The sequence below is a fragment of the Hippopotamus amphibius genome, chromosome 17, assembly GCF_030028045.1.
Source record: "Hippopotamus amphibius kiboko isolate mHipAmp2 chromosome 17, mHipAmp2.hap2, whole genome shotgun sequence".
NCBI lineage: Eukaryota > Metazoa > Chordata > Mammalia > Artiodactyla > Hippopotamidae > Hippopotamus > Hippopotamus amphibius.
In genome coordinates, this window is record NC_080202.1 from 1,721,787 (window position 1) to 1,746,976 (window position 25,190).

The 25,190-nt window shown below is 53.2% G+C and overlaps 1 protein-coding gene across 3 annotated transcripts; it reads right to left on the minus strand.

Moving 5' to 3' along the window:
* Positions 1–916: 916 nt before the first annotated feature.
* On the minus strand, positions 917–24,776 carry SLC47A2 (solute carrier family 47 member 2). 3 transcript variants are annotated; one of them, XM_057715457.1, is made up of 17 exons: positions 24,651–24,773; positions 23,417–23,518; positions 23,165–23,233; positions 22,357–22,505; positions 21,710–21,752; positions 18,273–18,317; positions 18,017–18,114; positions 17,543–17,640; positions 16,518–16,631; positions 15,796–15,863; positions 14,802–14,910; positions 14,089–14,164; positions 13,698–13,767; positions 3,496–3,628; positions 3,330–3,424; positions 2,168–2,258; positions 917–1,409 (listed from the first exon to the last, which is right to left on the minus strand). In XM_057715457.1, exons 1-17 carry the CDS (start codon positions 24,771–24,773, stop codon positions 1,189–1,191), a joined length of 1,704 nt encoding a protein of 567 aa, XP_057571440.1. In that variant the 3' UTR covers positions 917–1,188. The 3 variants fall into 3 exon arrangements, with proteins under 3 accessions (XP_057571440.1, XP_057571438.1, XP_057571439.1); XM_057715455.1 differs by lacking the exon at positions 16,518–16,631 and having other exon boundaries at positions 1,308–1,409; positions 2,145–2,258; XM_057715456.1 differs by lacking the exons at positions 917–1,409; positions 16,518–16,631 and having other exon boundaries at positions 1,702–2,258; positions 24,651–24,776.
* Positions 24,777–25,190: the final 414 nt, after the last annotated feature.

Here is a 25,190-nt window from a genome sequence, read left to right on the forward strand (position 1 = left end):
ATTTGTGTGTTTTTAAAATCATCTATATAGTAAATAGATTTTTTTCCCAACTATATCGCCCTTCCCCACTTGCTGGCCTGAAACAAGTATTTCTGTAAGCACATTCAGGAGACACCAATCCCATGAGATTTTACACCGAGACCGGCCCCCCTGCCAATCCAGTGCAGCAGGGGTGTGTGAACCACATCAGCCTCACAGAGATCGCAGGCCCGCGCTGCCTCGGCGGTGCGGGCGTGTGTGGTTTCCCAAACTCACTTGAGCATGGAGTCCTTTCTTCTCAGTACCTCTCAACCTTAGGGCAAGTGAAGCGACTTTCCTGTGCGCTGCACCTCGTGGCTTTGTTTGGGTGCAGATGCTCCCTGAGTCTCCATGTCACAGGTGAGGATGCAGGCTGCCGCCTGCCTGTGGGCAGGAGGCTGGAGCGGGGGCCCACACGTGTTGACTCGGCACCGGGCTTTGCACTCTGCATCCTTTTTTCCTGTTGACCTTGATCAATACATCTGTTTGTCTGTGGGTGTGTTTATAGCTACTGATGATGGAGGCCAGGCTGCCCCCGCAGCCTGGAGCCAGAAGTGGTCACCAGGGCCCAGCCTCCAGAGCATCCCCGAGTCTGGGTCAGCACCAGAGTCCAACCTGGGCTCTGCTGCCCTGGCTCATGTCTTACCGCTACGGTAAGAAAGGTGTTTCTCGAGGTCTGTGGTAAGTGAACATGCAGACGCCGCGGGAGGAGGGAGGACAGGCGACCAGCCCTGCCCTGGTCGGGGCCTCACAGCACCTGCACCTGCACCTGCGGGGGCACGTGTGCAGGACGCAGACGGGGGTCTCGGCGAACGGGGCTGCGGCACAGGGCCCACTGGCTCTTTCCAGAGCTTCCGAAAGCTCTGTAAACAGACCTGGGGAGCAGACTCGATCCAGAAATACATACTTTTTAATATAACAGTGGCGTTTGCCATTTTGTTTCGATTTGAAATCTCCAGTTTACATTATTGAGTAATGGTAGCAACCCCAGAAGCCTCACTGTCTGGTCGGCTGAGGTCTTCTGAAGAGCCGTTCACCACCATTCAGACCCATCACATCCCACGAGGCACCAGCTGAAGGTCTGTTTTTGAGGAGTGGTCCAAGGTGCCCGTCTGCACCGGCCGTGGGGTGGGGGCCACTCTCGACTTCCTTTCCGTCTCCACTGTCCTGCTAGGGCCTGGCGGTCAGGACCCTGAGGGCAAGCCCCACCACCAGTGTGCCCACTGCCGCCCCCAGCGCAGCCCCCCGGCGGATGGCCAGTTGTTTGGCTGACAGTCTGCCAGGGGCAGCTGGCAGGGCTTGGGCTGCATCCGGAGTCCTGCAGAGGTGCAGGCGGCCCTCGGGCCTTGAGAACGTCATCAGGGTCACGCCAGGGGAGCTGCCCGTGGCCACTGCAGAGGCAAACGGGCCAGCTCAGCACCGGGGGGGTGGGGGCCTTGGAGCTGCGGGATTCACCCCCCCGCCTCCACCGCCATGCTTAAGGCACAACCAGAGGAGGGGATTCTGTGGGAAAGCACCCTGTAAATGTGCACAGACCAGGCTGTTGCTGAGATCCCACGCGTGTGCCTGAGCCCGCGTGACACGTACCTTTCACCAGTGACCTCAGGGCACGCGTGAAATGCTCAGCCGAGCTGCCGTTCCATGTTCCCTTGTGACAGCTGGAGCCCTGGAGTCTGGCTGGTTGCCCACCGCACCCTCTGAGGCCCAGCCCAGGTCGCGGGCATTGGGATGCCAGGGCTTGGGGCTATGATAGGCACACCAGCCCTGGGGCACAGAGCTGCCGTCTGATGGTGCAGGGGGTGGGCAGGAAGTGCCCCCCACGCTGGGTAGTCAAGCCAGGCTGACCTGCCCGACCCATGGCCACAGGCCTCCGGCCCTGGGCTGGAGGTGAGCGTGGACAGTGTGCTCTAGGGTCCAACCAAATCCCTGGCCTTTGCCGTTGCAGGCGGGAAAGAGACCTACGTGTTCACCTGCCTCCTCATCTGACACAGGAGCGGGGCTTGCTCCCTGCCAAGCTGGGGGGGATGGGGCCTGCTGTCGGGGCCTCTTAGACAGTGGATGCTAGGGTCGCCCTCCTGGCGTCAGGAGGAAGAAAGGCAGCCAGTGCTTGTGCTGCTCCCGCTCACCTGAGCACGTGGGGCAGAGTTACCTGAAGATACCACGGCTTTCTCGGGCCCGGGTCTGGGTCTGGGGGCCGTGCTTGCAGTGCTCTGCGGCGGCAGCCCCGTGTGTTTCTGCGCCTGGAGGAGAAAGAGGTCGCCTGGTCAGCCTCCCACCCCCCACCCCCCAGCCTCGGCTGGGCCGCGCAGGGGACAGGTTCACACACAGGCATCTCGGAGCTCCAGACACTGCAGTAAAGCAAGTGTCGCCACGAGGCCAGTCACAGGTGTCTGTGGCTTCCCCGTGCACACTGAAGTTACATGTGCACGATACTGGAGTCGGTGAAGCGTGCAATACCATCATGTCTGAAAAACCTTGTCCTTACTGCAGTTTAAAAATACCTCCTTGCTAAAAAACACTAACCATCATCTGGGCCTTCGGCGGGTCTCCATCTTTTCGCAATAGTGACATCAGAGGTCAGTGATCACACCTCATCATTAAGGAGATAATGAGAAAGTTTGAAATATGGTGAGAATTAGCAAAATGTGACACAGACAAAGGGAGCAAATGCTGTTGGGAAAATGGCACCAATAGACGTGCTCAATGCAGGGTCACCCCAGACCTTCACCTGGTAAAAACCGCAGCATCTGTGAAGGGTAATAAGGCGAGGTCTGCCGTGGTCAGAGCTCTGGGGGACTGTGCAGTGGTGCTGCCTGAGGTCTGTGTTAATCTGTTGTCTCCGACCTCAGGAGGCCAGGACCCACACACACAGGCGAGCCCACACCCTGCCGGACCTGGGCCCTGAGAGCACCCTCCGCGCTCAGCCTGCAGCCTGAGCTGTGGCTTTAATGCTCCAACGAGCAAATGCCAGTCTGCCCTGTTTCAGTTCTTCCAAGGGGATGGTGACAGGGTGCTGCCATCACCTCTTCCAAGGTCACAGCACCGTTGGGGCTCATCTGGGTTCAGACGAGCTTGCCTGAGCCCTCTGCTCTAGTCTGGCCTTTGGCAGCCGGGCTGCTGAGGTTTCCTGTGTGTGTTTGGTGTGGCTTCCTTAGGGAACTGGAGGGGCGCCGCTGGCCCTGTACCCTCTGGGGTCCGATCGCAGTGACGGTAGATACTGAGGCTGGGAGCCCCTCTGACGCCCCCAGTCCTAGCACAGGGCACTGCTGGGGCTGGGCGCACCCCTGGCCTTTTAGGGGAGCAGCTCTCACCTCCTCTGCAGCCCGCGTCCAGTCCATCCGGGCGGTGTAGGTGATGAAGGCCGTGGCGGCCAGGATGACACAGGCCAGCATGCCCAGCCACAGGCCTGCAGGACACGGGACAGTGGGAGCGTCCGACGACCCCCGGGCCTCTCCCCGCCTCCCCCCGCACACTTACCCGCAACCCCCAGCCCCACCACGAATATCAGCACGATGCCCAGCGGGAGGCCGACGACGTAGTACATGACAGCATTCACGACGGCCCCGAAGGCCTGCCTGCCGGTCCCCCGGAGGACCCCGCCGTAGAGACACTGTGGGGAGGCAGGGGGGCAGGGCTGGCGACGCTGAGGCCGACGGGGGTCTCAGCAGCGGGAGCTTCCTCAGGGACCTACAGGGCACGGCCTCTTTTAGGTCCCTTGTCCCCCTTCCTTCCCGGGGGACCTGCCCGGGGTCCACAGAAGCCGCTGCGCTTCGGACACAACTCCAGGGCCCCAGTCTCCATCTCTGCAGCGTGACTGCCTCCCTGGAGGGGGAGGATAAGGTTGGTGACCGACCACCACAGCCTGGGAATGGGACTCACTGCACACAGAGTGTGTGTAGGTCTCCTGCTGCTGCACCGAGTTACCACAAGCAGTGGCTTAAAACAAGACACATGGATTATTTACAGTTGCTGAGATCAGAAGGCCGAAATAGTCCCACTGTGCTAAGGTTGGGCTGGTTCCTCCTCGAGGCCGTAGGGAGAATCTGCTTCTTTGCCTTTTCCAGCTTCTGGAGGCACCTGCCTTCCTGCCTAAGGGGCCCCAGAAGGCAAAGACGTCACTCTGACCTCTGCTTCCTCATCATGTCTCCTCTGACCCTGCCTCCTTCTCTCACTTCTGAGGACCTTTGTGAAAACTCTGAGCCGCCTGGGTAATCCAGGACTGTCTCCCCACCTCAAGACCCTCGGCCTAACCACATCTGCAAAGGCCCCTTTGGGCACGTGACGCCCACAGGTCTGGGGATCAGCCTCCCACGCCGGTGGGTGAAGGCGTCCGGTTCCACGTGGGAGAGGCAGCCTTCCCGCCGCCCCTGTGATGACGCTCCCGTGAGACCTGTCTTTCCTTGTCTCACCCTCCCAGCTGGAGCCCAGACCACATGAGCGGAAGAGCTGCGGGCCTAGGGCACGCTTGGTTAGGACTATCAATCAATAGTGACTTTTACTTTGTTAAAGACGAGGGAGGCAGAGTATTGTGTGGTTTGCTTTTCCACATTTGAGCAAAGAGGTAAATGCATTGGGGGTAGATGTGTGCCTCTTGAACTTTAAAATATGGCAGACATGTTTCTCAGGAATATATATTATATATATATATATATATTATTATAAAGATGATCCTTTTTGGTTAAAAAAAGACTTCTCCCAAAGGCAGCCTCTTCAATAAGTGGTGCTGGGAAAACTGGACAGCTGCGTGTAAAAGAATGAAATTAGAACACTTCCTAACACCATACACAAAAATAAACTCAAAATAGATTAAAGATCTAAATGTAACGCCACACACTATAAAACTCCTGGAGGAAAACATAGGAAGAACACTCTTTGACATAAATCACAGTAAGATCTTTCTTGACCCACCTCCTAGAGTAACGGAAATAAAAACAAAAATAAATAAGTGGGACCTAATGAAACTTCAAAGCTTCTACACAGCAAAGGAAACTATAAGCAAGACGAAAAGACAACCCTCAGAATGGGAGAAAATATTTGCAAATGAATCAACAAAGGATTAATCTCTAAATTATATAAATAGTTCATGCAGCTCAATATCAAAAAAACAAACCACCCAATCAAAAAATGGGCAGAAGACCTAAATAGGCATTTCTCCAAAGGAGACATAAGAGGCACATGAAAAGCTGCTCAACATCACTAATTATTAGAGAAATGCAAATCAAAACTACAATGAGGTATCACCTCACACCGATGAGAATGGGCATCATCAGAAAATCTACAAACAGTAAATGCTGGAGAGGGTGTGGAGAAAAGGGAATGCTCTTGCACTGTTGGTGGGAATGTAAATTGATACAGCCACTATGGAGAACAGTACAGAGGTTCCTTGCAAAACTAAAAACAGAACTCCCATATGACCCAGCAATCCTACTCCTGGGCACATATCCAGAGAACACCATAATTCAAAAAGACACATGCACTCCAGTGTTCATTGCAGCACTATTTACAATAGCCAGGACATGGAAGCAACCTAAATGTCCATCAACAGATGAATGGATAAAAAAGATGTGATACATATATACAATGGAATATTAATCAGCCATAAAAAGGAATGAAATGGAGTTATTTGTAGGGAGGTGGATGGACCTAGAGACTGTCATACAGAGTGAAGTGAGTTAGAAATAAAAAAACAAATATCGTATATTAACACATATGTGTGGAATATAGAAAAATGTTACAAATCAACCAGTTTGCAAGGTAGAAATAGAGACACAGATGTAGAGAACAAACATATGGACACCAATTGGGGAAAGCGGCGGGGGGGAGAGGAATGAATTGGGAGATTGGGATTGCCATATATACATTACTAATAAAAAAATATCAAATTGTACACTTTAAATATATGCTGTTTATTGTATGTCAGTTGTATCTCAATAAAAGTTCTTAGATAAAAAAAAAAAAAGACTTCTCCGAAATTACTATTGATGTGTTCTGGGCCAGTATTTCTCAATCTGGGGAGTGGTTTTGCCCTCCCAGAGACATCTTGAAACGTCTGGAGCTGGTTTTGGTTGTCACAACTCGGGGTGGGGGGTGGGGGCGTGCATTGGCATCTAGCGGGCTGAGGCCAGAGATGCTGCTACACATCCTAGGATGCACAGGGCGGCCCCCTCACAACCAAGAATTACCCGTCCTAATATGTCAGCAGTGCCAAGGCTGAGCAGCCCTTCAGAGCACTGTGGATTACAGCCACAATTTTGGCGGCCCCACCAGCCTAAGGCTGCGGGCTGTGTGTAAGAAGCAGTGGACCAGGGGATGAGGGACTTCACAGGGAGCTCCAATGAGACGGAACAGCCAGGGCCGGGATGCCTGGTAAGTTCTCTATCCCAAGTGGACCAGTGGCTGAGCATGCATGGAGCTGAGGCTGGAGCAGGCCCAAGCCTCCCACACATCCTGGACTGTGGAGCCCATGCACATGGACAGAAGAGACACAAGAGGCCCCGGAAGAAAGTAAAAGCTGGGGCAGACTTGAAAACGGCCTGAACTCTGCATGTGCCCTGCCGACACTCAGATCCTTCGGCAGAGAATGGAAGCCCTCCCAGCTGTCAGAGGTGCCTGAGCATCCCCTCTAAACAGTAACTAGCTGAAGATTGAGCTATGCAGACATAGGGGTGACCCCTAGGGAGCTACGCTTAAAAATAAAAACAAGAAAAAAACAAAACACAGAACTGAGGAGAGACAGCAGCTGCAGTCTGTGGAGGAGGCAGGATTCATACAAATAGTCCAGGCAAGTTACCAAACAAACAAAACAGCAGTCCTTGAGAAAAGGGCACTCTCTGGGATGGGCCTATGCTAGGTCACCCAACAGGTCTCAATACATTTAGAAAGACTGAATTCATAAAAAATGTGTTCTCTGATCGCAATGGAATTAAATTAGAGATGCCTACCAGAGAGAAATCTGGAAACAACCCCCAAATATTTGGAAAGTAAACAACACACTTCTCAAGCCGTGGGTCAAAAAATAAATCACGAGAGAAATTTTAAAATATTTTGAATGAAAAAAAAATTTATTAGGTGCAAACAGATGATTGAACCTGGTGTACCCCCCCCCCCCCAAAAAAAAAAAAAAAAAAAAGAGGACCTAAAAAAAAAAAATTTATTAGATGCAGCTAAAGCAATACTCTGAGGGAAATGTATAGCTTTAAATGCCCATTTTAGAAAAGAAAGATCTCAAATCAGTTGCTTAGTATTCCACCATAGGAACCAGGGAAGAGCAAATTATGCCTAAATAAAGGAGAAAGATGAGAATACTAAGGACTGCAGTGGAAATCACTGAAATTGACAACAGAAAACAGCAATGAAAAACCAAAAATTCTAGTTCTTTGATAAGATCCACAAAACCGACAAACACTAAGGATTTGCCTTGGTAAAATAAGACCAAGAAAACTGGAAAGTGAACACACGAAATACCAATATCAGGAATGAAAGGAGAGACATTACTACTGACCATGAAGAAAAGGATTGTAAGGGAATATTATGATCAACTTCATGCCAAAGATTTAGACAATTTAGTTGAAGTGAATAAATTCCTAGGAAGACACACATTATTAAAACAAACTTAAGATATAGAAAGTGAATAGACCTATAACAAGTAAATAAACTGAATTAATTTAAAATCTGCCGACAAAAGCCCAGGCCCAGATGGCTTCACTGGTGAAGTCTATCACATGTTTAAAGAAGAAATAATGCCAATCCTTTCAAAATCATTCTGTGAGGCCAATGATATGCTGATACCAAAGCCAGATCAAGCTATTACAAGGAAAAGATAAAAATCACAGGCCAATCTCCCTCATGAACACACACTCAAAATCTTTAACAAAATATTAGCAAACCAAATTCAGTGACATATGTTAGAAAAGATATATGCCATGATCAGGAGGGGTTTATCCCAGGAATACAAGGTATAACATCTGAAAAACAATTAATGTAATTATACCATATTAACAAAAGACAAAAACAATATGATTATGCACTCTACAAAATCCAGCACCCATTCATGAGAAAATGTTTCAGCAAACTAGGAGAAGGGCTCGTTCTCAACCTCATAAGGTGCATTTGTAAAAATTCTACAGATAACATATTTAATGCTGAAAGGCTAAATACTTCCCCCTTAACATCAGGAATACGACACAGGTATATGCTCCTGCCTCTTCTAGTCAACGTCGTACTGGAGGTTCCAGCCAGATGGAAAGGGAGAAGTAAAACTCTTTGTTCACAGATGACATGATCCTATATGTAGAAAATCTTAAGGCCTCCGCACACCAGAAAGTACTAAAATGAGTTTAACAAGGCCACAGGATAAAAGATCAATAAACAAAGGTCAATTATCTTTCTATAAGCTAGCAATGAACAACCTAAAAATGAAATTAAGAGTTCCATTCACAACAGCATCAAAAAGAACAAAATATTTGGGGATAAATTTAACAAAAGTAGTGCAAGATTTGTCCGTTGAAGACTACAACACATTGCTGGGGTAAATTAAAGAAGATCTAAATAGTTGGAGAGACATTCCATGTCCGTTTTAACAATACTGTTAAGATGACAATTCTCCCATAATTGCTCTATAGATTTAACACAATTCCTTTCAAAATCCCAGCAGGCTTTTTAGTAGAAATTAACAAGCTGGTTCTAAAATATATATGGAAATACAAAGGATCTAGAAGAACAAGAGCAATTTAAAAAGAGAACAAGGTTGGAAGATTTATACTAACTGATTTCAAAGCTCACTATAAAGCTACAGTAATTAAGACAGTGTAGTATTGGCACAGGATGGGCATATCGATTAATGGAATGGAATTGTGAATTCTATAAATAAACCACTACGTTTATAATCAACTGATTTTTGACCAAAGTACCAAGAAAATTCACTGGGGAGGGAACAGCCTCTCACATACCAAGAATGGCGCTGGGACAGGTGAGCACCACACAGACCCTTCCCTCGCACTACACACAAACCGAGCCCAAAATGAGGCATAACATAAGTGTAGGACCTAAAACTACAAAACGTCTAGAAGAATTCATAGGAGAAAATCTTTGTGACCTTGGGTTAAGCACAGATTTCTTATACGAGGGTGAGTCAAAAATTATCTGCACTCTGGCTGTAGAATTTATTTTAATTAACTTTTAGAAAAGACAAATACATCATTTTTCAACACAATCTCCTTGCTTTTCAATACACTTTGTCTATCTGTCAACAAGCTTCCGTGTTCCCTCATTAAAAAATGTTTTAGGCTGAGCTGCAAGCTACGAATGCACCGCTGTCTTCACTTCTTCCTCAGAAGTGACTCCGGCTCCTTCTTGATGGCTAACACTTGTGAGACCTTCCTTGACCTTCTCTATCCATTCATATACACTTCTTCATGACAAAACACTTTCTCCATACTGCACACAAAGTCTTCGATAAATAACGGCACCAGGTACACCCTCAGACCACAAAAAAACGAACCAATGCACACTGCTCTTCTCTCATGCAAATCACACAACGGGGCATCTATTTTTGCTCGCACCGCAGTTACACATGAACTGATGTAACACGTTCCCACCTGCACAGCAGTGACTGGGGAGACAGTAGCCTTGAACAGAAAGCACTGATGAGACAGTGCGGCCAACACAAGTTTTAACATAAGCGGAGTGCGGAGCATTTTTGACTCACTCTCGTACATGACAGTGAAAGCCGTGAACCATAAAAGAAAAGAAATGAGAAACTGGACTATGTTAAAAGTGCAAACTTTTGCAGCTCAAAAGATAAGAAAATAAAAAGTCAAGCCACAGACCGGGCTTGCGAATCATATATCTGATAAAGGACTTGTATGTAGAACACATAAAGAATTCTTGGAGGAAGGGAGGACAGATTGGGAGTTTGGGGTTAGCAGATGCAAACTATTATCTACAGGAAGGATAGACAACAAGGCCCTATAGCACAGGGGACTATATTCAATATCCGGAGATAAACCACAATGGAAAAGAATATATTTTTAGATATACATCTGTATAACTGAATCACTTTGCTGTACACCTGAAACTAACACAACACTGTAAATCGACTATACTCCAATAAAAACAAAAGCTAAAAACAAAAAAACCCCAAAATATACAAAAGCTCTTAAAACAAAACAATAAGAAAACAAGCCAATTTTAAACAGACACCGCACCAAAGAAGGTATACTGATGGCAAATAAGCACATGAAAAGATGCTCCACGTTTTGTGTCATTCAGATGTTACGAACTAAACAGCAACAAGATACCATCACACATCTATTAGAAGGACTAAAATCGAAACACTGACAACACCAAATTCTGGTGAGGATGTGGAGAAACAGGAATTCTCGTTGACTGCTGATGGGAACGCACAACGATGCAGCCACTTTGGAAGGCAGTTGGGCAGTTTCTTACAAAGCTAAACAAGATTATCACGCTATTCAGCCATCGCACGCCCAGGTATCTGCAGAAAGAGTTGAAAACTATGTCCACCCAAAAACCTGCACACTGATGTTCATAGCTTTGTTCACAACTGCCCAAACTTGGACGCAACCACAGTGGCCTCCAAAGTGGTCCGTCCAGAAAATGAAGCATCAGCACTAAAGAGAAATGAGCCATCAGGCCATGAAAAGACCCGGCGGAGGCACCTTACGTGCATATGACTAAGTGAAAGAAGCCAGTCTGAAGAGCCCACATGTTAACTCCAACTATAAGATTTTGGAGAAGACAAAACTACAGAGACACTAAAACAGTCAGTGATGCCCAGGGGGTAGGGGACAGCGACACCGGGAGAAGAGGAGGAGCAGAGAGGATTTTTATGGCCGTGAAATTATGTATATGATTCTTTTCTTTTTTTCCTTTTTGGCCCTACTGTGCAGCTTGCGGGATTTCAGTTCCCAGACCAGGGACTGAACCCAGGCCACAGCAGTGGAAGCACTGAATTCTCACCACTAGACCACCAGGGAACTCCCATGATTCCTTTTTTAAGTTGAGGTATATAGTTGATTTACAATGTTGTGTTAGTTTCTGCTGTACAGCAAAGTGATTCAGTTATCCACACACACATATTCTTTTTCTTATTCTTTTGCATTATGGTTTATTACAGAATATTGAATACAGTTCCCTGTGCCATACAGGAGGACCTTGTCGCTTACCTATTTTATACACTTTGTATTTTATATATAGTAGTTGTATCTCGTATGATTCTATAATAGTGGGTACATGTCATTACACATTTGTCAAAACCACAGAATGTACATCACCAACCATGAACCCTAATATGAACTGCGGACGTTAATAACAACGTATCGATATTCTTTCATCAACTAAACAAACGTCCCCACTAATATAAGAGGTAAATAAAAGTGGAAAGGAAGAGAGGGAAGGGTTTATGGGAACTCTGTATTTTCTCAATTTTCCTGTAAACCTAAAATTGCTCTTAAAAATAAAACCTACTTTTAAGGTTTTAAGAGAAACAAGACCAAGAACTGGCAAGGAGGGGGAGGTACTGGAATCCTCGTATATTGCTGATGGGAATGTAAAATGGCACAGCTGCTTTGGAAAACAGCTTAATGGTTTCTTAGAAAGTTAAACATAAATTTATGCTTCAACCTAACAATTCAACTCCTAGGACTCTACCGAGAGGAATGAAAACATATGCCCACACAATGACTTGAACGTGAATGTTCCCGGCAGCCTCAGTCACAACAGCCAGCACTAAAAACAACCCAGATGTCCCTCACCTGATGAATGGAGGGCAAACGTGTTACAGCCACACAATGGTCTACCATTTGGCCACAAAAAGGAATGAAGTCCAGAAAAATGCTACAACGTGGACAAACCTCAAAAACATTTCACTGTGAACGAAACCAGACATGAAAGACTACATACGGTATGATTTCATATCCACGAAATATTCAGAAAAGGCAAGTTCACAGAGACAGAAAGCGAGTCAGTGGATTGCCTGGGGCTGGCCGTGGGAGCAGGGAATAACTTCAAAACAGGCCCCAGGAATTTTGGGGGGGAGGGTGATAAAAATATTCTAAAACTGGATTGCAGTGCTGGTTGCACAAATGTAAATTTATTTTAAAGGATTGACTTGTGCACTTAAAATGCATGAATTTATAGTATATAAATTATAACTCAAGAAAGTTATAAAAACATAAAATAAAAATTAGGCCCATGGAAAACAAAAATTAAGAATAACAGAGTACTTCCCTGGTGACACAGTGGTTAAGAATCTGCCTGCCAATGCAGGTGACATAGGTTCAATCTCAGGTCTGGGAAGATCTCACATGCCGTGGAGCAACTAAGCCTGTGCGCCACAACTACTGAGCCTGAGCTCTAGAGCCCATGAGTCACAACTACTGAAGCCCTCGTGCTGCAACTGCTGAAGCCCATGCGCACCTAGAACCTGTGCTCAGCAACAAGAGAAGCCTCAGCACTGAGAAGCCCATGCACCACAATGAAGAGTAGCCCCCGTTCACCACAACTAGAGAAAGCCTGCGCACAGCAACAGAGACCCAACACAGTCAAAAAATGATAAAATAAAAAAGATCTCGCTGGGAGAAAAGATGGCAGATGCAGACACACAAGCTACAAGGCCTGTCACAACTGCTAGCTGTAAATCTGCTTCAGGTTCCCTGGTGGGCGAAATGGAGAGGTGCTGCCTTCCGAGCACTCAGAAACGCAGAGCTCTACCTGACCTCACATTGCAGAAGGAATTTCTCAGCTGTGGCCTCACCTCAGACCTAGAGAAAAAGTAATAACAGTGTCCTTAACTCTATCCCATGCCAAAAGCAATAACAGAATCCATGAGACAGTTTCTCTTAATGTTTTGCAGTAAAAGCTACAGATCTGATGACAAAACCCAGCCCAGAGCAAGCAGTCCTGCTGCGGTCAGAAACGTGCTCCAAACGTGTGTGCGGCTAAACTCAGCCCAGGCCTGCAACACCCGGGGAAAGGGGCAGAGAGCACCGGGGCGTCTGGAAAAGTCCTCCACAAATACGGTTTCTCCCAAGGTTATTTTCTTCCGTGAGAGTTGATAACAACTCTTGTGCGGGCGTTTGCCCCGTGTTCTGTGCTGCTAGCTAAGCACACACTCCAGGCAGAGAGGTGGATTTTATGCTCGGGACACCTTCCTGAGGAACTCATGTGACCAAGGTGTAAGGTGGAAAACACAGAATTTCAAGTTCTGCTTGTCAAATAAGACTTTAGTGGTTTCTTTTCTTATGCCACACTTCTAAAAATTCACGTAAACCTGCACTAAATGGGACCTGCCCTTTAGTGTTCAAAGGAGCAGAAAGTCAGGCCCCTGTACCCTGGGCTGACTCACTCCTCAGAAACGTCCCTTTGCTCCGGCATGGTGCGGCTGCTCCCAGCCAGGTGGGACCTGATCCTGGGGAATCAGGAAGGAAAGGATTTGCGAATTTACTCGGGGCGAGTGTTCAGTATTTTGCTAATCTGCACGTGTCTGGGAGTGCTGGGATTGCAGAAAACAAGGGGAGGGGGGCTTATTTTGAATACTAATAGAACCAATGTGAGCTGTGCCCACTTACTCTCTGGGCAGCCCTGTCTGTGAGGTAAGCTCACGGCCCTGGCCGGCCTCAGGGAGGGTTCAGAATGCGGGGGGTCAGAGCGGGACTCACACAGATGGCCTCAAACAGGTAGAAGACGATGTAAAGCGGCAGGACCTTGTTGACCAGGGCGACCACTTCTCTGCAGGAGAAACGGGAGCAAGACGTGCCCACGCCCTTAGGGTTCCATTTGAGTCCCTTCTGTTCCACCCCTCCCCCAAATTTTCCGAGCACAGGTGGTTACCCCACACCAGATAGCGGACACGCCTGTCTCTGAGTCTCCCTGTGTCTTGGGGGGCACATCTTAACCCCCCGAGGGGCCCCCACAACTCTGCCCTGCCCTTCAGTTGGCGCCTTGTCTGTGGACGGGTGAGCGGTGGAGACCACGGCCCATGTGGTCTCTGGGGACCGGCTGGGGAGCACCTGGCAGCCCCAGAAAGGCGTGAGAGAACTGGTTACCTACTCATCACTGGTGAAGATGTGGCCCAGTTTATTTCTCAGGAGGCTCAACAGGGTGCCCACGACCAGCGTGGTGCCGACTGCAAGAGACCGAGGGCACAGAGAGGCTGACCCCAGCCACGGGGAAGCCCAGCCTCCGCAACCCAGCCCAGCCCCACATTCATCTGCGCCAAGACTGTTGTTTGCGGCCCCGTAAGGAGGACCCCATGTACGAAGCTTTTGCGCCTGTGGTTCTTGAAGTGGGGTCCCTGGACCAGCAGCAGCGGCAGCACCGTCGCTGGTTAGGGGTGCGGCGTCTCAGATCCCCGCCTCCGACCTACTGAATCAGAAATGCTGCCGGGGGGGCTCTGTGCTGTGACACTGCCCGCCCCCAACCCCCCCACCCCAGGCTGAAGCCTGAGAACTGCCGCTCTCCACGCAGAGCCGATCTGAATCCGGCAGAGGCAGGGTGGACACAGGCCATTCTGAGGGCTGGGTGGGCAGGTCCCCGGCTCCTGGGGCTGCCAGGAAGGCAAGCTTGCAGGGAGACCCAAGGGCCGGAGGAGGAAGCCTGGGGAGGAAGGGACGTCCCGGCGGCAGGGACGGAGCAGGAAGGGGCACAGCACACCCCCTGCTCGTCAGAGGTGCTGCTCTCGGCCACGCGGCAGGGGTAGCAGATCTGGAAGGTGAACCGTTGGCTCCCAGGCCCTCCCTGGCCCAGGCCCCGGCCCCACCCACCTGTGCAGAGGGTGCCAGAGACGGCCGATCGCTTGGCCTGCGCGGTGTCTGCAGCTCCCAGGGCCGTCCCCACTCGGACACAGACCGCGATGCTGAGTCCCATGGGAATCTGGGACCAGAGACAAGAAGGTGCCGTTGGCGGAGCCCCCTCCCAAGAGGGAGGAAGGCAGGAAGGATCCCAGGGAGGCAGGGCACTCGCGGTTGCTGGTGACAGTCTGTGATCTGAGGCTGGGAGATGGGGGCACCCTGAGCCAGCCAGGTAACCCCCCTCCCCTACCCCTGTCACGCCATCAGACATTACAGGCAACCAAAGTCAACACCACACACTCATGAGTAAACACACTTCAAGGAGGTGACTGTGGTCTCAAGTAACTCAGAGAAGTTTCCAGTAGGAAAAAAAAGATTCAACAGAAACCATCTGTGAAAATAAGAATCACCTTATCAACTAGATTTGTAACGTGTAGACTTTAGCAACGCCCTCAATTAAAGCTGGGGTCACAGGCTGCGTGCCCCAGGAGGCTGGTGGATGCTGCACGAGCGACACGGGACAACCCACGTGTCCGGGGAGAGGAAGGAGCTGGGGGGGCCACAGTGGATGCAAGGAAATGTCCCCATGGAGGCCACTGCCCCCCAGGCCCACCAGCTGGGGTGTGCAGGAACCTGGGCTCGCTGCTAAAGGGCATGTCCCACTCTTCAAGAAAATGCAAAAATCCAGACTGTGACGTGACATCTCCCAATTTCAAGTGGTGCTAATTCAAAACAGCTCCAACATGGTGAGTTCCGCACCACCCTTGGTGGAGTGGCCATGGGCCACGTGCGCGTCTGGCAGGGCCTGGGCCTCGTGGGCACAGGAGGTCTGGAGGATCTCCAGGAGACAGAGACAGCCTTTGGGGGGACAGCCTCCCCCTCCTCCTCTGACACTCCCAGGCTCCTGGGGGGCGGGTCCAGGGGCAGGGCATGGTGAAGGTGGTGAAGTGCGCCCAGGGAGCCTTACCATGTAGGCGACCGTGGCCACCTCGTAGATGACGGCCTGGGCAGAGAGGTCGAGCACGCTGAGCAGGCCTGGGGGGATGGGGAGGGGCACACAGTGAGCATCCGGCCAGCCGCCAGCCCTGGGCTGACAGCACACCCCTCGCTCTGGGGGCCAAGGGGTTTCCAAGGGCAGACGCAGCAAAACACGTGCCCGCTCAGCCTCCAGCCTTCCAGGAGACCCCTGCCCAGGTGTAACACGGTCAGGGTCAGGGTCAAGGTCTCTCCTGTGTACGAGGCATGACGAGGGAGAGAAAAACCGGATCAGGGTCGGGAAGCCTGAGTTCAGCTCTCCACCCTGCTGGGAGCTCCGGACAGCCTCTCTTACTCTCGGGGCTCAATTTTCCCACCTGTAAACGGGGTTGGGTAGACTGGAAGATCTCTCAGGGCCGCTCCAGCCTGGCTGTCTGGACTCTGTCCTGAGTCTGTGGACGGCACGCGATGTGCCAGGTGACGCCCCCCCCCCCCCCCCGTTCGGGCACCAGCCCCTTCACTGTTCCTCCCTGGCCGACTGACCACCACCACGGGCGTCACGCAGTGCCGGGCCTCCGCTGGGCAGTGCTGCGGCCCAGGCCTGCCTTCTGGGAGCTCGCGGCCTGGCGGGGAGACAGGCCCGGCTGGTGCACCGCCCATCCGGGGTAGGGGGCTCCTGAGCTGGGGGCTGCCCACGCCCTGCCATCCACATACCCACGAGGAGGCTCCCGATCTCGTAGGCCCACCACTCGACGCAAGTCATGAACATGCTGGGCACGGCCAGAGAGAAGAAGGGGCCCCAGTCCTGCAGGCACTGGCTGGACCAGCCTAGGAGCACAAGCCCGCCAGCTGAGCCGAGGTCCGCCCCGCAGCCCGCCCACCCCACCCATGGCCCAAGGCCTCGGCCTTCGGCTCCGCGCAGCAGGCCCGGGTACTTGTCTTGCAGGGGGCGACCAGCAGCTCCAGCGCTGCCGCGGGCGGGAGGAGGCGGCCTGGCTGGCGCCCCGGAGGTTCGGCTTGGGAGCCTGTGACACCACAGGGTCTTGGGTAACCGGCCTGCCCTTTCTGGGCCGTTCCCCCGAATGAAAATGTCAGTCTTTATCTTTGTCCTGCCTCCCTGCAGGGCTGTCAGGAGGGGAGCACACCACCAAGGTGCTGGAAGGTTTCGCAAGGCAGACGGGGCTGTGCAGGCACCAGGGACAAGGCCCAGGGCCCAGCTGAACATTCTTCAGCTGTTCCTGAAGCACCTGGGAGAGGAGCCCACGGTCTACATGGTGGGTTTCAGGGGCTAAAAGCTCGGAACCCGAGGCCTGGGAGCAGGTTCGAGTCCAGGTCTCACTCTGAACCACCTCTGGTATTTGGGGCAAACGACATAAACTCTCTCGGCACCAACTTCCTCCACGTAAATAAATGGGGCTGGTGAGGTTTCCTGAAGCTTAACCGCAGAATGTGGGCACAGCTGCCGCCACCAGGATTCCACCTGTGTTGCTCCTCCAATCTCCATCCCGAGACCAGGGAGCCGGCAGAAAGCTCCCTGGGCCTGTCTCCAGCAGGGCTCCGCCCCGCGACGCACTGGATGGGGGAGCCCGGGAGTCTGGGGTGGGGGTGCGGGCCAAGGGGAGGGGACCACGAGAGACATGGGGGCAGGCCCAGGACAGGGCTCCTCCAACGGGCTCCAGCTGGGACCCTGCCCTCCCACCTCCCGCCCGCTCAGCCCCCAGGCAGGGTGGCCCCCACACCTGCCCATGTCTGCAGGTGCAGCTTCTTCAGCGTGATGCAGAGCAGGAGAACGACGGCCTGCAGGAACTGGGAGACCGTGTTGGCGAAGGCAGAGCCCCTGACAGAGGAGGGCGGGCGGGGCTAGGGCAACGGCCGGCTCCGGCCCACGGAGGGGAGGGAGGCGGGCCACAGGCCTGGTGCCGCCCACAGCGCCATCCCGGGATGGGCCTCACCCGGGAGCCACCAGTGTCCTGGGCGCCCCACCCCGGCCAGGGCCCCCCTCTCGGCCTCTCCCGGCAGACCGGGCAGGGGTGGGCCGTGGCTCCTTGCACCATCTCCTTGGTGGGGGGTCCCCAGAATGCGAGGGACCAGCAGTCCCCAGTTCCCCACAATCCCCCCCGCCCCGGCAGCCTTCACAGTTCTCGTCGTGACAGGGACGGGCCTGCCCCATCAGCGGTGGCTCTCCGTGGGGAGGGTTCCGACCAGGTACTCACCTGACCCCCAGACCCAGCACGGAAACCAGGATGTAGTTGGCCAGGCCATTGACGCAGTTGCCCGCGACACCACTGAGGACTTGGGGCCACACGATGCCCTGAAATAGGTGAGACGCGGCCTCGCTAAGTGGGGGTGGGCCCAGGGGGGTGGACACGCAGCTCCTTGCGGGCCCCTGTGCGGAGGTCAGCATGGGCACCCCGGGCACCCCTTCCCATGGAACACGGCAGCGCGGGGGAGGGGGGCAGGGACCTCTACCTGATTGTGCAAATATCTTGCCAGCAAGCCATAAATAAAATTCGCCTGTGTAAAACAAACACACACACACAAAGTAAGCAACTACCGAAACACCACCAGATGAACATTACAGACACTTAGATGAGTCTGGGCAACTGCGTCACCACAGCACGTCCGGGACCCTGCAGGCGGGCTGCGAGCTGACCTGTGCTTGAGCCCGGCCTGCGGGGAGCAGGCCCCTGGGCACAGGACCAGCAGGCTGCCAGCCGGGCCTTCCATCCACTGGGGAAGGAGACCCAGGACTGCTCACAGAAGGGTCACCAGAGCCCAAACCCACAGGTTGGAACCACCCCAGGGCCTGGCTCTGGCGCCACAGACAAGAACCTGGAGGGAGAGGCCTTGGACCAAGAGAGCGGGGGGCTCTGAGGGGTGTAAGCCACCAGTAGCCCCGCAGAGCAGAAGGTGGGCCCTTCCTTGTCTGGAGGACACAGAGGGCCTGTGTGTCAGGGTGTGTGTCGGGGGCGCTGCCCTGTCCCTCCTGTCCTTTGTCAAAGCCTGGCCCAGGGCCTGCACCCCCTGCCGCCCCCGCAGCCCGCCACCTCTCTTCAGCACTGCACAGTCAGCAAGAACGTGGAGCTGGGTTCAGATACTAGCTCTGCCTCTCGTGAGCTGTGTGGCCTTAGGCAGGTTACTTAACCTCTCTGTGCCTCAGTTTCCTCACCTATAAAGGGGACAACAATGTGCCTGTGAGTCCTCAATATTTACTCACATATTTATAGGCAAAGTTAACACTGCAAAGTGCTTACAAAACAGTATTTGGCACATTTAAGTGTTCCAAGAGTTAAATAAGCATTATGTAAACATTAAGAGTCATTATTATTACATAGGTAGCTAAAATTTTGCAGCACCATGGTATGGGAGGGACTTTGTTTATCACTTTGCTGCCACAGTGATAACGTGATGTGTCCCCTGACCCAGCCCAGTGCCCCTTTTGACAAGATACCTCCATTTGATCTAAAGAGCCAAAGGCTGGGAGGAGAAAGACCAGACTTCGCAGGCGGTTTCCATGATACAGAAGAAATCGGCAGCTGGCCAGTCCCCAAAGGGGTCAATGGCACTGGCCCTCCAGACAGGAGGGTGTGGCTGGGACTCCCTGCCAGGCCTGGCATCCCCTACGGGCACCCCGCATTCACCCCAACCCACCCCTTCCCAGCCCCTCCTCGAGAGCTCCATCCGCGGTTCTGATGCCGAGGAGGATAAGGGGGGTGGAGACAGGGAGACAGACTCCAGCTGGTAAGGCCACCCCCACACGGCACTGCCACGTGGTGACACGTGCACCAAACCACAGCAAATCAAACTGCGGCAGAGGATTCTGGGTGGACACATGGACCACCAGGCAGGGCTTGAATCTCATTAACTGAGTGGATGGACTGCTTACTTAGTATTTAATAAGTTAACAAAGAAAGGAGAGCATATTCAATAATAAGCCTTAGAAAAATTCTGTTAGAAAGATTATAGTCCTAAATGTAAAAGAGAAATCATGAGAGGGTTCAGAGAAAACACAGACAGGGGCTTCCCACGTGGTGCAGTGGTTAAGAATCCGCGTGCCAATGTAGGGGACACGGGTTCCATTCCTGGTCCAGGAAGATCCCACATGCCGCGGAGCAACTAAGCCCGTGCATCACAACTACTGAGACTGCGCTCTAGAGCCCACAAGCCACAACTACTGAAGCCCACGTGCCACAACTACTAAAGCTAGCACGCCTAGAGCCTGTGCTCCACAAAAGAAGCCACCACAATGCGAAGCCCGTGCACCACAACATAGAGTAGCCCCTGCTCACGTCAACTAGACAAAGGCTGTGTGCAGCAATGAAGACCCAACACAGCCAATAAATAAAACAGTTCGTAAGAAAAAAAAAAATACAGGCAAATGCTCCTATAATTGTTTTTTTTTAATTTATTTATTACTTTATTTTTGACTGTGTTGGGTCTTTGTTGCTGTGTGCGGGCTTTCTCTAGCTGTGGAGAATGGGGGCTGCTAACTCTTACTTGCAGTGTGCAGGCTTTCATTGCAGAGCACAGGCTCTAGGTGCGTGGGCTTCAGTAGTTGCAGCACGTGGGCTCAGTAGTTGTGGCTCACGGGCTTAGCTGCTCCACAGCATGTGGAAAATTCCCGGACCAGGGCTCGAACCCATGTCCCCTGCATTGACAGGCAGATTCTTAACCCCTGCGCCACCAGCGACGCCTTCCTATGATCTTTTAATGGGTTAACTGTTTTTAAGCCTATCAAAGACAGACATCATAAAGGGCGGGGTTGGAGGGACTGTTATGTACACATTAAAAACTCTAAGTCAAAAGTATAAAAAAATTAGAAGTGAAAAACTGAAACATGTTTGTGACATGACAAAAGGTTAAAACATTATTTAACAGGAGTTAAAATAATTTAAAAAAAGATTAACCCACTAAACTAAGTGAACAATGTGGGCAATTCACAGAAGGAGAGCAAATGACCCATAAATACGTGGAAGTCACTCACCTCCATCAGCAAGAAAATGCACGTGAAAACAACTCATTTCTAACTGGAGAAAAGCTTTAGTAATACTCTGCGCTGATGAGAATATTGCTCTTGGGGACAGAACTGGTACAAACTGGTATCAAAAGCCATCGGAAGAGCAACTCCAATGCCAATAACACACCTTCAGGAAATCATTCCACATGTTCACAAAGAGTTTTCTATAAGAATGTTCATCGCCATCTAACTTATAATAATACTGCCCACTGCAAACAACCTAAACACCTAGCACAGAAGCCTGGTTAATAAATCGTGGCAGGGGTATGCTGTGCCCGCTGAAATGGATACTGTGGAAGGTTAACCACACCAAGAAACTAACGACATGTCTGAAAGGGAAAAAGCAGGTTATGATACAGCACACACACGCTGGCCCCGTTTCACACCACACGTGTGTCTGTGTGTTTGAACACAAACACACACCCACAAAGAGAAGTCATCCTGGAGAGAGACGTTCACCTGCATTCTCTCTGGGTGGCAGGGTTATAGATTTGAAATTCTTCCTCCTCAGGCTTTCCAGAATTTCTCCCATAAATGATTTTCTAATCAGAAAAACATGTTGTGCTACTTTTTAAAAAAAATAATATTGTACCAACTTTTTTTTTGGACCGCTGCTGGGCAACATTTGGGAACATAGTTTCCAACCAGGGACCGAACCCAGGCCCTCTGCAATGGAACTGTGGCATCTTAAGCCCTGGACCACCAGGGAAGTCCCTGTGTTACTTTTTAAAAGTTCAATCTGCAGCCACTGAAATGAGAACTTTTCTCTGGCCCCTTCAGCTGCCAGCACAAGGGCTGATGGCCTCCCCGGCTGATGGGGGGACAGGCAAGAAGCCGGAATCTCAGGGAGTGTTGGGCCCACCCTCCTCCAGCCCAGCAGAAGACTCACCGGGAGAGCTGGGATATACGCCTGCACGTACTCCTGGGCCAGCCTGCGGGAGAACCAGGGCTCTGAGCTGAGCGGCCTGCACCCCCAGGTGCAGGGAGGGGCTTTAGCAGCCTTTACCCCCAAGACAGGACCCCCAGGACAGGTGGAACCTTAGTGTGGTGGGGGGCGGGTTGCCACCACGGGCTAGGAAAGTGCAGGAGGTGGGGCCCAAGGACCCAACCGCGGGAGCCAGGGCTGGAAAGCTTAAATTCAGGGTGATGTGTGGCTTGTAAGGCAGAGAAAAGGTTCTATCACATCAAGAAGTAACCAAATGAAGTGCACATAACATAAAACGAGCAAGGTACTCCCACAAGGAATCTCTATAAACTAATAACACTGCGTTATTCATCAGAAATTGGGTTTGGTCCTGTTTCCACTATTTGGAACATGGGGTGGTGCACACGTCACTTCTTCAAAAGCTCCAACCACACGCGGGGCACAAATGCAAACACCGCGCAAACCCTTCTCTTTCTCCTCCGTTGAAGCCGGCCGCCCACCTGCCCCCAGCCCTGAATGTGCCCGGAGGCGCCGGCTCACGCCAGCTCGGGACCCAGAGGAGCAGGGGGTCTGGGGTGGGCTTCCCCGGCCCCCCCGCCCCCCGGGGGTACCTGGCCACGGCCGGGTCCTGCCTGCACAGCAGCAGGAGGTGCTGGGTGTTGAGGAAGAGCGCCCAGCAGGGGAGGCAGCACAGCAGCAGCACCAGCGTGCCCCGCTGCAGGACGACCCCCATGTGCTTCTTGTTGGGGCTGCCGAAGCTCTGAAACACAGGGGGTCAGCGCCCCCACCCTGCACCCCACCAGCCCCGCCAGGGCTGGGCATGGGCCGCCACCACAGACACGGGCAAGGCCTGGGGGCGGGGCAGCCCTCTCCGCTCTGGGGCCTCCTTTGCGGGCGGTGGGGCTGGGGGGTCAGCCTGCTCACCCGGGGACGGCAGTGGCTGTGTGCTCAGCACCGGCCTCTGTCTGCCCCTCGTGCCCAGTCCTCCCACAGCACCTCACGGGGGAGGCATTGCTCCTCCCCATCCCCCCCCGACCCCCCAGCTCTAGAGAGGCTGCCAAGTCTCCCTGGGGGTACGCCGCAGCTGGGCCACCTGAGCCCTGCTGGGCTGTGGGACCCCCCCGAGGGCAGGAGGTCCCCTCTGTGTACCCTCAAGGTCAAAGGACTGCCTCTGCCCCCTGGACTCTCTCGTCCAGCTGTCCAAACTCTCTTCAAGGGGAGGGTCCCTGACAGCACGTGGTCCTTGGGGGTGGGTGTGCGGGGGGACAGCTGCCCTCCACCCCACCCCCCAGGCCTGTCTGACAGGCTCTCAGGCCCGGGGGGCACCAAGGGGGCCTCCAGTGGGCCCCCAGCCCCACCGTCTCTGCAGCAGCTGTGGGACTGGCTCTGTCCCTGCCCAGCTCCCGGAGGCCCACCTACCTGGGACATCAAGGTGTCACAGGCCGAGGACAAGCCGAATCCGATGGAAACTCCACAGACGTTGACAAACTGGAGCCACACAGGAAAGAACACAGGCTGTCAGGCTGAGCCCGGGGGGACCCTGCACCTGGGGGGCCCTGCCTGCGCGTGCAGCGTGCCTCGGGCCAGGCCCTGAGGTCCAGCTGTGCCCTCAGGCCATATCTTCTCCCCAAGCCCAGGGGAGAAGGTCCCTGCAGGCCTGGCTGTACTCACAGCCACCGAGAGGGTCACTGCCGCCAGCTCCACCTTGCCCAGGTGTCCACAGAACACTGTGCTCACGACGTAGATCATGAAGTTCAGCATCTGGAAGAGGAACTGGAGAATGCGGCCAGGGTCAAGGGCCCTTGTTCAGACCTGCTGACCCCTCGCAGCCCAGCCCCATGCGAGAGGCTCCTCAGGCCCTGTAGGGCCGAGCTAAGACCTGTAAAAGCCCCCCGAGGCCACTGGGCAAGTCGTCCCCAGCAGGGGACGCGCGTGTGGCCAGGGCCGCTGCAGCAGCCAGGCTGGGCGGCAGGAGGCCCGGGTCCTGCCCCAACCCCACTGGGCGACAGCGTTAACCTGAGCTCTGGGGGCTGCAGCAGACACCACTGGGGATGCTGTCGTCACCACCTCATGAGGCCACAGACAGAGAAGTGGAAGGAAAGACACCAAAACCTCAAGGCTACCCTGGTGGCACAGCGGTTAAGAATTCGCCTGCTAACGCAGGGGACACAGGTTGTAACCCTTGTCCAGGCACATCCCACATGCCGCGGAGCAACTGGGCCCGTGTGCCACAGCTGCTGATCCTGTGCGCTAGAGCCTGCAAGCCACAACTACTGAGCCCACGTGCCACAACTACTGAAGCCTGCGCAGCTAGAGGCCTTGCTCCGCAACAAGAGAAGCCACAGCAATGAGAAGCCTGTGCATCGCAACGAAGACCCAATGCAGCCAACAAATAAAAATTTAATTAATTAAAAAAATAAAATAAAGACACCAAAACCTTAGGAATGGCTCTGTCCAGCCGGTGGGATTAGAAAGGAGTTTCTTGTAACTTTTCACCTGAATCTCATCTTTGAGGGAGCACATATTTATTAGTCTTTACGGTCAGAAAAGAATGTATCTGCAACCATTTTCCCTTAGGAAATAAAACAGGCAGAGGCCCCTCTCCCCCTGCAAATGCTGCCCGTGGGAGGACGCCCCCAGGCTCCCCACAGCAGGGGACCTCAGGCCTTTCAGCCCAGCCTTCTCAGAGGAGGACACACCTGCCCCTTCTGACGGGGGCACGGTGGGGGTTGCCTGCTGCTGTCAGACCCCCACCAGGCTCTGGGCAGCAGCCCCTGGTGCCACCTGGATACTGTCAACACGGGCGGTTTCTGGGGAAGGCCATGAGCAACCCCCGTCTCCACCACGTCACGCCTGGACGGCAGCTTCCCCCACCTCGCCGGCCACCCCACCCCCGCCTCCTTACCAGGGGTCCGGAAAGGACAAAGAGAGTCCGCGCCTCAGACCCAAAGCCAATGGGGACCAGCCTGCGGAGGGCAGGGCAGCGGCTCCCTGGGCCTGGGGAGACCGTGTCCTGGGGGCCATCCATTCCCAGCCCCGGCCAGCAGCCACCCTGCACGCCTGAGCACCCGCACTGCCAGCCTCGCCCAGCTGGCCCGGGTCCCCATGCAGCCTGGCTAATGAGTAAGGGGCGGGAGGAGGCACCGCTGCCACCTGTGGCACTGGCCCTGCCCCCCTGCACACGGCGGCCCTGCGGCCCGGCCCACTGGCCCCAGACAGGACAGAGCCCTGGGCCCCCGGAGTCACCCCGGCTGACCCCTCCCAGGGCGTCAGAGGCAAAGGCCCAGGAGGAACAGGTGTGAGGCAGGGCTGGGGGCCCTGAGGACTCACGTCCAGATAGAGACAGACTTGCACCCTTGGGCGGCAGAGCCAGGTTCCAGCCGGGAGTAGAGTCGCAGAGGCGGGGACCCGGGGCCAACCACTCCCTGCCCCCCACTCGGAGGGC

What these genes read in the sequence shown, in the direction of transcription:
- SLC47A2 (XM_057715457.1), bottom strand. Translation starts at nt 24,773, where the DNA reads ATGGATGGCCCCCAGGACACGGTCTCCCCAGGCCCAGGGAGCCGCTGC. An exon ending in CAGGACCCGGCCGTGGCCAG is followed by an intron (nt 21,753 to 22,356) that starts GTACCCCCGGGG and finishes GTTCTCCCGCAG; the next exon opens with GCTGGCCCAGGAGTACGTGC. An exon ending in ACCTGTTTGAGGCCATCTGT is followed by an intron (nt 3,629 to 13,697) that starts GTGAGTCCCGCT and finishes GCCTCCCCACAG; the next exon opens with TGTCTCTACGGCGGGGTCCT.